The sequence below is a fragment of the Amblyomma maculatum genome, unplaced genomic scaffold, assembly GCF_055883805.1.
Source record: "Amblyomma maculatum isolate TAMU_Amacu unplaced genomic scaffold, ASM5588380v1 scaffold_15, whole genome shotgun sequence".
Taxonomy (NCBI): domain Eukaryota; kingdom Metazoa; phylum Arthropoda; class Arachnida; order Ixodida; family Ixodidae; genus Amblyomma; species Amblyomma maculatum.
Genome location: NW_028146740.1, coordinates 6219402 through 6231326, shown reverse-complemented (window position 1 = coordinate 6231326; position 11925 = coordinate 6219402). Strand labels below are relative to the sequence as shown.

General features: G+C 51.3%; 1 protein-coding gene across 1 annotated transcript; it reads left to right on the top strand.

The window, feature by feature from the left end:
* The first annotated feature begins 212 nt into the window (after nt 1-212).
* Nucleotides 213-10948, top strand: LOC146171978 (uncharacterized). Its single transcript, XM_084586215.1, has 3 exons — nt 213-326; nt 9974-10213; nt 10259-10948. The coding sequence occupies exons 1-3, from the start codon at nt 213-215 to the stop codon at nt 10946-10948; spliced, it is 1044 nt and encodes a 347-aa protein (XP_084442341.1).
* Nucleotides 10949-11925: the final 977 nt, after the last annotated feature.

Below are 11925 nucleotides of genomic sequence, written 5' to 3'. Positions count from 1 at the left end.
TGAACTGCGCATCGCTGCTATTTCTTTACGAAATTCTTTTTTCAGCTCTTCTCGAAGTTTTTCAATTTCAGAAGGCATAGTAAAGCACAAGATAATGGGCACGAACAGCAGGGAAAACACGGTCCCAATGTGGCAGCAGTGACAGCAATAAGGCACAGCTAGTCTCACTTAACAAGAATGCTGTAAACTAACCTGCAAATAGACAGGGTACGATGGAAGCCAGTGCTCACAGTGCCGTCACTGCTGCCAAGAAGACGGGCCAGGCACAGAAGTTCCTTTTAAGCAGCCTAGGAGCCAGTCGTGGCGCTGAACGCAGGAGGCAGGAGGTACGGAGCGCAGGTGCGAAGATACGACTTGATGCAGATTGCTTGTCAGCTCAGGAGCGTCGAGGTAGCTGCACGGGTTTCAGTATAGACACGCTCTGCAAATGGACAGGGTACGATGTAAGCCAGTGCTCGCAGTGCCGTCACTGCTGCCAAGGTTCGAAAAAAATATGGTTCGAAAATCACGAAGCAGATTTGAAGAATTGGGAGATTTTCAAGAAAGAGTTTTTGACTGCATTTGCAAGTATCGTTCGGAAGGAAAGAGCCAAGGCCTTCCTTCAATCAAGACTTCAACTCCCAAATGAGCCTGTCCTTGTTTACGTTGAGGAGATGAAGCGCCTGTTTTGCCTCGCCGACCCTAACATGACGGAAGGTGGGAGAGTAAACTTTTTAATGCGAGGCGTAAAGGTCCACAAAGATGGGTCACGAAGAAGGGTAAACAACGCCACAACACTGATAGATATTGATCCACCATCATTCTCCCGCAAAAATGTTCGACCTAGCTTCTGCAACACCAGAAATATCGGCGATTAAAAATGGCCCTTCCAAGTTTCCCTCTCAACTCGTACGCCGCAGGGAGTCATAAATAAATAAAGAATACAAGCAAGTTCAAAGCTCCACCCAGAAATACGTCACTTCGACTAACTTCCGGTTGCCGCGCGCTCGCTCACTGGCGTACTCGAGTCAACCCGTCCTCGCTCGCACACTGAGAAGTTTGCCAGTTCGCGCAGCGTAACCGCAGTTACGCGAAACCGTGGTTAGCCCATGTTACACGGCGGACCAAACCATGATTACACCACGAACCGCGGTTATCGCAAAACGAGCTTGCCGACTTCGGTTTGCGTCGTTAGCCGAGGTTATGGCGGCGTCTGTAGGCTACTCGTCGGTGCCCGAGTGCGCGAAACGTACGAGCGGGTCTGCTTCACAAACGTATTCATTTGCCACTGTATCACGTTCCACGTTCAAAGATCAATGTATAGAATATGTAGGGTTATTCGTTTTCGGGTTTTATATTTTTTAAAATTCGGGGGGTAAAAATCGGGCGTTATTTTTCGGCTTGATAATAGGGGAGAAATTTGGTTTTTCGTGGGAAAATTCCGCAATTCGGGTTTTATCGGGTTAAATTTGCAAACTAATAATTTATTCGATTTGCTCAGACCGATGGGTAACAATTAGGGCTAGATTTCGGGCTGCTGTCAAGAAAATATTGCAAAATTTGGCGTTTCTTTGGTAATTAATTATTACTCGCAGTGAGAGGCAGCGGTCAGTTTTGAGAAAAGAAACATTTTATTCACAAGGGCTGGTCATCGACGTTCTACACGTCCTTATTAACATACATAATCATCTGCATGCGCAACATCTCGGTTTCCATACGAGACCTGTCTGGTCTCTGCAGGTACTTTAGCTGAGAGAACGTTCGCTCAACGTCACAGCTGCCATTAGCTAGGCACAACAATGATAACGCTGCATATGCTAGCCTTGGGTAACGCACAGTTGCGTCGTTCCAAAAGTCCATCACTTCAACACCTTCATTCGTGGGGCTTACCTCCAGCAAGTACTGGGTGAACTCCTCGCGAAGCGAGCCTACATCGTCCATCGCGGAATTAAAGAGAGGTCGGTAGTCATCAAACGACTGACTAAGTAGCCGCTTCTGGAACGGATCGAGTACGGCTCCCAGTTTACACAATGTCAACTGGTTTTCTTTGTCTGAGACGTTCCGTTTCAAAGTGCAGCCCCATTTTGCGGAGCTTTTGGCGCAAAACTCTTCACAACAAGTTTTTACAAATATGGCACTGCTCTTAGGCAACATAGACAAAACACCTTTCGCCCGATCACTTTTACCGATCGTCGTGAAAAGCTCGTTGACAGTCTGCTGTAGCTTGACGTTTACGAGGTGATCGAAGCTTGACATGAGGAGTTCTCCGCTTTCAAGCGTTTTCTGGACATCTAAAAGAGGCTCGAGTGCATCTCTCATTAAGACTGCCTTTGCGTAGAGAACCTCTTTTTCAGAAAGTATCGCTCGAATAGCTTCCGCTTTGGTGCTATCATGCGAACATTCAACAAGTTCTGTTAATGAGCTACACATTTCTATGACGACAACAAGCGCTTTGTAGAAGCTTTGCCATCTGTTCGGAACTACAGAAGGAGGCTTCTTTGCATCATCGCCAAACAGACTATTAGAGGCACATATTTCGATGTACTTTTGGTGCAGCTTCTTAGCGTGCTTAAATAATGCTCCAAACTTGATCACTGCGGATCGAACATCAGACACGCAAGGTGACGAAATCGCATTGTCAACGCTCACATGGATCAAATGGGCTAAGTCCTTTACATGCAAGATGTGGATCGCTTCAGCTTCGCAGATCTCACGTACCATTTTTCGCATGTACTCCGCGGAATCTGTGGCTACGGCTACAACATCCTTCCACGTCTTGCCCACAGTAAGGAGAGCCTTGCCGACTACCCAGGCCACTGTGTAGCTGTTCGAAGCATTCTCTGTCGACGCCGACTAAACAAACCTGCTTCTTTTTTGCTTTTTGACTATAATAGCACATCAGAGTGTTAATGGTAGGCACTCCGGTTATGTCAGGGGATTCGTCGACGATAACACTCACTTTAACGGCTTGCATATCATCACGGATTTTCGCCATGTCCTTGTCAACAACTTCTTTCAGGTATTTAATCCGAAGTCGCTGTCCAGTCGGCATAGTCTTAGCGGCCTTGCAGTATTTGCGTACGAAATCCCTCAGAGGTCCGTCCGCCTGATGCATGCTGATTCCACTGTACGCCAGGGCACGAAGTCGTGAATCACGCCATCCGCTTCATTTTCTTTCGCACGCTGCCTACAGGAAACATCGAAGAGCGTTGGCTGAGATGTTCCCGCCTTTTCAGCTTCTTGGACCGCCATCTTCAACTTCGTATGACGTGATGACACGAGATGCTCGCGAATTCGGTATTAGGGCTTCTTCGCTGGATCGGTGACCATATCGGTGCTGCAGTACTTGCACACCAGCGCGCGGCTGCCTTCAGAGTATTTTGTTGTAGTCTGCAAATACTCGTGTTCTTTGCACCAGTCATCCAATGTCTTTCGTTTTCTTCCCATCTTGAACGCTAGTCAGCAGTGCTGCGAATGCACGATGTGTAAATATCGACGCTGCGCGTGCCCAAGCTACCGGCGCTGTGTTCGGGACTCCGACGTTAGATGGCGCCACGGGGCCTGCAATCAACGATTGGCTGTCTGTCGGCCGCTTTGGCCGCTTCTCCGTGGGCACAGTTGCAATTCCGTGGGCACAGTTGTTTCAGAAATCGGGAAAAATCGGGTTTTACCCGACATTGCAGGAACACGCTCGGGGTGCAAAAATCGGGCAAAATCTGGTTTTACCTGAAAACGAACAACCCTAAGAATATGCATTGTCTACTGTGCCGCCCGACGTCTTCGATTACGGCCGACAGCGCAGCGACTGCGTACTAAAGCCTTGTCCTGCCTGCAGTATCGTTTGAACGGCTAGTTGCTGAGCAGAACGTCAACAAATGCGCGGCCTTAGCTGTAATGAAAGTAAATGAGTTTGCAACGCTTGCAGCACGCGATGCCGCGAGCAGGCTGAGGTACGCTACACTTTACCGCGGTGGTGGGGCGCCCGAGCGCGGCGAACGGCGGCGCCATGCGCGACCGTCCCTGGTCGTCGCTAGGCCTAAATTGTTTCGCTTCGAAGCCGTGGTGGTCGGCGTTTTGGAACTGATCAACGCTGTCGTAACTCGTCTACTTATCAAACTGCCTTATTGTGACTGCTATCCTGCCACAGTAAAATAATCATGCAATGAACTCTGACGACGCATTAATCGCAGAGCTAGTACGAGTAGATCGGATGAACCGAAATGTACCAGCGGTGGCTGGCTTGAGCAGAAACTTGCTTGTGTCACGGCTGTCGCTCTTACCAGCAATTTGCAGCTGGTCAGCGATCCTCACAAGGGCTTCATACTTGGTACTTGGCTCAGTATTCCAGACGCCGTCAAAATTTAGCGTGCTTTATTTCGGACTTGAACGGCGGCGCAACACGGAAACGGACAAAGACAAGAAGGGGACACCACATGCGTTCAATTCCATCATGCACCAACTCGCCCCCCAGGCAGTTTATTTCGGACATCGGTGCTAACGATCCGAAGTGTCGTTCGCGTACGGTATGCGGGAGGAGTGGCCACAACGGCGCTGTTTACGGCGGTCGAGGAGGTGCTGCCATCATGCGGTGCTTGACCGCCTGAGGAGGCGCCTGAGTAGCTCGCGCAGCGCACGAGCAGACGGCTTTCGCAGCTACCGGAAGTGTGTCCGTGACGTCATGGCTGCAGTGGCCGCAGCGAATGGCAGCTTCTAGCAAGCCTTGCCAGTCAACTAACCCGTGACGTCACGGTTTAAAAAATAGTTTCATGCGACATCCTCTCTGCCCGCGAATTTCAAAAATGCTGTTTTTAAGAATTAATAATAAATAGCTGGCTTTGTTTCAAGGCGAATTATGCTCTGGGTTAAAAGGATTCGTTCTACACACTGAACACGTTAATCAGTGGCGTCTTGGTGACCGTTTCTGTGGACCTTTAGAGTCGATTTTTGCAGGACTTGTCCGGAATCCGCCGAAAACTGTGCACGAATTTGAAAGTGAAGCGTCGACCATCGAGAAGACGATGGACCCCCAGATTCGCCACTATGATCGACCACTGCAACCGGTAAGGGCAAGCCCCTACAACAGCGCGTCTACGAGCGGAGAAAGCCTTCGGGACCTCATCCGGGAGATCGTGCGAGAGAAGCTCCGCCGATTGCTGCCATCATCCCCACAACCCCAAGTGGCGAAGCACCAGGACGTCGTCCGTGAAGAAGTCCAGCAGGCGCTGGGCGTTTCTCAAACGACAACTCCGACAGCTCCAGCAGAAGAAACGACAGCGAAGATTACGCTGCAGCATTATGTCGACCTGCGCTGCGACGTGATTTTCCAAGCCCTCGCTTCTACCGTCCTGTTCCTGAAAGCCGCCCCTTAGCCCCCGCCCGCCAAGCCTACCAACGACCTTCTCAAGCCCCAGGTAGTGCGACGCCTGGAGGACTGCCAACAACCGGCCATTATGCTTCCACTGCGGTGAGGCCGGCCACGTTCTACGCCACTGCCCGTACCGACGAATCGGCCTCTGCGGATTTGCAGTCGACGCCCCGTGCCCCCGCCCCGCTGAACGACCACAAGAATTCGAGAACTACCTGAGTAGCGGTGAGTTTCCGTCACCAAGCCGTCGGTTCAGGTCCCCATCGCCGTACCGCGTCCGCTTTTCATCTCCAGGCCGCAGCTACGATGACAGTGTGCGAGGAAGGTCCCCAAGCCCACGCAGGGGAAACTAAATAGAGCCACTATTGGAGGGGAGGTTGCTTCACGGCGAAAACACGAATATCCTCCATCGCCGACGACGAGTGACGAGGACACAGCTATTAAATCGCCGATCCACAAGACGACAACGTCGACGAGATCACGACCAGACTTCAAGTTGACATCGCCACCCAGCGACGTGACGACAGTGTGCTCCGGCCGCGACCTTGGCACGAGACGAAGCAGAGATCGAACACCGAAGCCAACATGCAATACTAGGACCCGAACAAGCGAACTTGAGGTTGCTGTCGACGGATGCCAGGTTACCGCCCTAGTGGACCCCGGAGCCGACTACTCTGTAATCAGTGGAGCTTTCGCCACCCAGCTCAAGAAATTGATGACTACTTGGGATGGCCCACTAATCCGCACAGCTGGTGGTAACCTTAATACACTGTCGGGGCGATGCACAGCAAGGGTTACGGTAAATGGACGTAGCTGCCTAACAAGGTTCGTTGTCTTATAGCAATGTTCCCGCGACGTGATTCTGGGCATGGAATATGTGAACGAACATCGGGCGATCATCGACCTTCGATCCAAGCTCATCAAGCTCTCGATGGAGAAAAGTATCCATACTACGAGATTGTCGACACATCAGTTCGCTTTTAACGTCCTCGACGGAGAATTGACTGTACCGCGCCGATCAAGCGTCATTGACTCTGTGGGTACAAAAGAAGTCGAACACGAAGAAGGGGTTGTCAAAGGAAACACTTAGCTGTTACTGGACAGAGGACTTGCAGCCGCAAGAGGTGTCGCCCGTTTCCGTCATGGGCAAGCTCAAGTGCTCGACATAAAATTCACCGAAGAATACCGGCAACTCAAGAAGGACTATACGATTGCTTTCCAAGACAAGCTAGCAGACATCCGAGATATCTTTGCTCTCCCCAGCCGAGTGAAGACGATGGACCTAACCGAGCAGACCAGCCCACGTTCGACATCAAGGCAGCTTTACCCCAAGACTGAAAATACCGGATTCGAGCTGTGCTTGAAAGCTACGGCGAGTGGTTTTCTTCAGCGTCGTAGGTACGGTAAACTCCGTTAGCAAAGCACCGCATTATCACAGAACACACTCAGCCGCTACGTCAAAGCCCCTACCATGTATCGCCCCGAGAACGCCAGACCATACGTAGTCAAGTTCAGCAAATGCTTCGTGATGACGTTATCCAGCCATCGAAAAGCCCCTGGGCGGCACCAGTCGTTCTGGTGAAGAAGAAAGACGGGACACTTCGCTTCTGCGTTGATTACCGCCGCCTAAACAGCATAACCAAGAAAGATGTTTACCCTCTTCCGCGCATCGATGACACTCGATCGGCTCTGCAATGCAAGGAACTTCTCTTCAATGACCTGAAGAGTGGATATTGTCAAATTGAGGGGGACTAAAGAGATCGCGAGAAGACCGCATTCATCACACAGGACGGCCATTTCGAGTTCAAGGTGATGACATTTAGCATCTGCTCCGCACCAGCGACGTTTCAACCAATAATGGACACTGCTCGCGGGCTTGAAGTCGCAGATTGGTCTGGTATACTTGGTTGATGTTGTCTTCTCCTCTAGCTTTGAAGAGTACCAAAAAAGGCTTCGGACAGTGCTAGACGTTATCAGGTCATCAGGGCTAACTTTGAAATAAGAGAAATGCCACTTTTCCTACGAGGAACTGCGGTTCCTGGGTCATATCGTTAGCAAGGATGGTGTTCGCCCTGACCCTGAGAAAACGGCTGCGATCGCGCACTTTCCACCGACCGCATACAAGAAAGCCTTGCGCAGGTTCCTTGGGCTGTGCGCTTATTATCGACTATTTGTCAGGAACTTTTCGCGCATCGCCGAACCGTTGACGCAGCTTACAGAGGCTAACGTTCCTTTTAAATGGGAAGCGCCACAAGAAGAAGCCTTCAACAAACTTGAGCGTCGCCTGCAGTGCCCTCCGTTACTTGGCCACTTTGATGAAAATGCTGAGACCGAAATTCATACTGACGCTAGCAGTGTAGGCCTGGAAGCCGTTCTCGTCCAGAAGAGTGCCGGACAGGAAAAAGTAATCGCCTACGCTAGCAGGTATCTCACAAAAGCCGAAGTCAATTATTCAAAGACCGAGAAGGAGTGCCTCGCGATCGGCTGGGCCACTTCTAAGTTTCCTCCATACATATACGGTCGACCATTCATGGTGGTAAGCGACCACCATGCATTTTGCTGGCTAACTAACTTGAAAGACCCCTCCGGCCGCCTTGCCCGATGGAGCCTACGACTTCAAGAATTTGACGTGATGTAGTCTATGAGTTAGCCCGCAAGAATTCCGACGCAGACTGCTTATCCCGCGCTCATGTCGGCGCTCCTCCGAAGGACGATGACGACGACGCCTTTTTAAGTGCCATCAGTTTCGCACAAGAGCAGCGATCAGATCCTCAGCTGAAAGACCTAGCCGATTACTTGGAAGGCAAGACCGCCTCCCCTCCTTCTGTGTTTAGGCGTCAGTTACCGTTGTTCGCCTTAGGCAATGACGTCCTCGTAAAGAAGAACTTCGCTCCCAACCAGACCGCGCAGCTTATTGTCGTGCCTAAAAGCTTCAGGCAGAAAATCCTTCATGCGTTACACGATGAGTCAACAGCAGGGCATCTTGGGTTTGCGCGAACTTTGCATCGAATCTAGGAGAAATACTGCTGGCTACGACTGCCTGCCGACGTTGCCCATTACGTGTAAACGTGCCGTGAGTGCCAGCAACGCAAGACGCCGCCGATCAGACCAGCTGGGCTACTGAACCCGATACCGCCCCCAACCCTGCCCTTTCAACAAATCGTGATTGATCTCCTCGGCCCCTTTCCATCTTTATCTCCGGGTAACAAGTGGATCATTGTGGCCACTGACTACCTGGCCCGCTACGCCGAAGCAAAGAGCACTGCCTATGCGGCAGAAGTCGCTAAGGTTTTTGTCGAATCAATTCTTTTGCGACACGCAGCCCCCGCAGTGCTCATCACGGACAGGGGAACGGCATTTACGCCAGAGCTGACGCAAGCCATCCTGCAATACCGTCATACCAGCTATCGACGCACTACTGCGTACCGTCCCCAGACAATTGGACTTAAGGAGCAACTCAACAAACCTATTGAGGACATAATTGCAATGTACGTCGACGCCGAACACAAGACATAAGACTCCATTTTACCCTACGTCATCTTCGCTTATAATACCGCCGTCCAGAAGACAACCAGGTCGACCCCGTTCAGCCTTGTGTATGGCAGGGAGCCCACGACGACGCTCGACGCAATGCTGCTACACGTACCCGAGAGGAGAACCTGGACGTCACCGCCTATCTGCAGTGTGCAGACGAAGCCCGACGACTCGCACGGCTGTGTATTAAAAACCACGAGCGCACCGACACCAGACGATGCAACTTACGACGACGACGCGCAGAGTACAATCCAGGAGACGCAGTGTGGGTTTGGACTCCAATTCGCCGCCATGGCCTAAGTGAAAATCTGCTGCGTCGATACATTGGGCATACAAAATCCTTCGCCGCGTCTGTCAACTGGACTATTAAGTCATTCCCGACGATACAACAGCATCACAACGGCGACGCACACGCCTAGAAATTCTACATGTTGTTCGTATGAAGCCTTATTACGCGCGTTAAAGGATCCGTGGTGTTTAAAAATTGTAATGTTTCTGTTTAAGCTGCTTTGTTTATTTTGGAACATCGAGGCGAGGTCTTTTAAGGAGAGAGTAATGCCACAAAATCAACACAACTGTATTTGTTATTATTTGGCAGCCGCCGGCATGCGGCCTTATCACTCTGATTCAGGCTCGCGTATCAGTTCTGTATTATTTCTTTGTTAATGCTCGATGTCGCGAGGCGCACCTTTATCAGTTTCGTTGTAGCGCAAGATGCACTGAGATCTGTCTCGAAGATTCCGATCACTCGCGTATGTTTCTACAATTTTCCAGATTGCGCTAGTAGCTGTTCGCGACGTTATCTAGATGGTTCTGAGCAGCTTTTGAATTGAGCGTTGACGAGTGCGACGGGCATTCTTTGTTCAACGATCGACGAGCACGTTTGTTCTTTCTGCTGTCGCTATCGAGCTACCGCCTGCCCGTCAACCAGCTTGCCCTGGGCCCGTGCCATTCACCGTCGGGTTCCGGGAGCGGCCAGCGATGGGCATTCGAGCCCCCCCAACCGCCTCACCGACGCCTCCCAAGGCGCACTGTTTTTTCATAGTGGCTCCGGAAGGAGCTTCGAGTCATGACGTCGTCATTGACGCTGTCTAGGAAGTAACTGGTGCGGACGGTGTGCTTTATCTGCAGCACCTCGGCGGCCTTCAGTACGTCGTGTGCGTGCGGTCCTCAGCACACGCCACGAAGTTGTCTGCATCTGGTGCTGTACACCTCGGGAATCAACGTGTGACGGTAGAACCTGTGGGCCCATCGGTTGTCTTCGTCACATTCTATCGACTGCACCCTTACGTGTCCGGCGATGTCCTGATTGCAGCTCTGGCGCCGTTCGGAAAATCCCGTGGAAAATCCCGTGGTGCATTTTAAGGACAACCCCGTAAGTTCACGGGAACGAGGGTGGTTCAGTTAGCAATGCTCACCCCGGTACCGAACTTCATGACTATACAAGGCCACAAAGTTATGTTCGAGTACCATGGTATGAAGCGGGTTTGCGCTAAGTGCAACTTGGAGGGCCACGTGGCGGCGGCTTGCAGGACACCGAGATGTGAGTGCTGCGCCGTCTTCGGACACATGACTGAGGGCTGCACAGCGCCATGCCAACGATGCGGCGGACGACATGCTACTGTCGACTGCACCCAGCGCAGGACATATTTAGAGGCGGTGCAAGAGCTACGAGCGGTTCGGGACGAACGCACCATTATAAATGAGCCCAGCAGCGTTTTCCTAGCTGACGCCACCCGGGCACTACAGAGAGCCGAAACACCCAGCATTACTTGCTACAACCCACCAGTGGTTCCTGAAATCAACGAACCGGCGGAAGATTCCCTCCCGGAAAAGCTGGCGGCGGTGTCAGCTCCCGAGCGCGCATCACAAGCCGAAGCAAAAGAGCAGCGACAAGAAAAGTCATTGCAAGTTTTGCCGGCGCGAATGGGCGAGGCACGCACCTATAAAAGCATCGCAACTAGCCCCGGCAACGATCCGATACTGGGTGAAATAACTTATAACGTTTCCCGCTCTTCAGATTTTATGGTTGCTTCGCCGGCTGAGTCTGCAGCTGCGGAAAACGGGTAAACGAGTCCTGCGAGCATACCGACTCCGGGAAAGTAGGCGGATCAGGTGGATAGCGAAGACTCTTGTCCAAACTCGCCAAGCAGCGCGTCCTACGACACATGGTCTCCCGAGACGGACAGTCCATCCTCCTCAGTGTTCACGGACAGCCGGCCTACTTGCAGCCAACGGCAGCGGCCGCACCCCTCATCAGCAAGTGATAATGATGTGTCTAGGACATTTCGGACTCCGAAAAAAAGTCGTGTAAACTCGCCCGAGCGGGTCACTGCTGAGGGTGAGTTCTCCGACGAGATGTATTTTTGAATTTCCGGTGGGCAAGGTGGCTGCGTTCATCCTTCTTAAATTCATGTTCCTTAACGTACTCACGCTGAACGTTCAAGGTTTTCGGAAGCCGGACAAACAGCGTGAGGTTGTTCACTTCGCACGATCCCAGAAGATTGACTTACTTTTCCTACAGTAGTGTAATTTGCATAACCAGCGTGAAGTGCATGAGTTTAATGACCGATTTTCTGTTAAGAGTTACTTTTCATTCAGTTATTCCCAATATCGTGGTGTGAGGGCGATCATTTTCAGGCGCAGTCTGCTGCATGGTAGTCATTGTGTCTTCGACACATAGGGCAGAGTCATCGCGTTTGTCTTTTTCTACGGCCAGCGGAAGATTCGTGTCATTAACCTGTACGTGCCTGTGGACCACTCACAATCGACCTACTTCTACGCATCTATTTCACCTTTTCTTTTGGAGAGTCACGCATTCTTGCTTATCGGAGATTTTAATTGTGTTCTGGACCTGGACAGAGACATACGCTCACTAAGAGAAGTCCGGCGAACAATGACGCACACTGTAGAGTTGCAGCGCACTTTATCACAGTTTGACTTGCATGACGCGTGGTGTCATTTACATGGAGATTCTTTTGGCTTTACTGAGAAAGGCAGACTAGGTTGCAGCAGACTTGATCGGGTCTATGTTCCTGGTGAGCCTT

What these genes read in the sequence shown, in the direction of transcription:
- LOC146171978 (XM_084586215.1), top strand. Translation starts at nt 213, where the DNA reads ATGGAAGCCAGTGCTCACAGTGCCGTCACTGCTGCCAAGAAGACGGGC. An exon ending in CTGAACGCAGGAGGCAGGAG is followed by an intron (nt 327 to 9,973) that starts GTACGGAGCGCA and finishes GACGCTGTCTAG; the next exon opens with GAAGTAACTGGTGCGGACGG. An exon ending in CTCTGGCGCCGTTCGGAAAA is followed by an intron (nt 10,214 to 10,258) that starts TCCCGTGGAAAA and finishes CAACCCCGTAAG; the next exon opens with TTCACGGGAACGAGGGTGGT.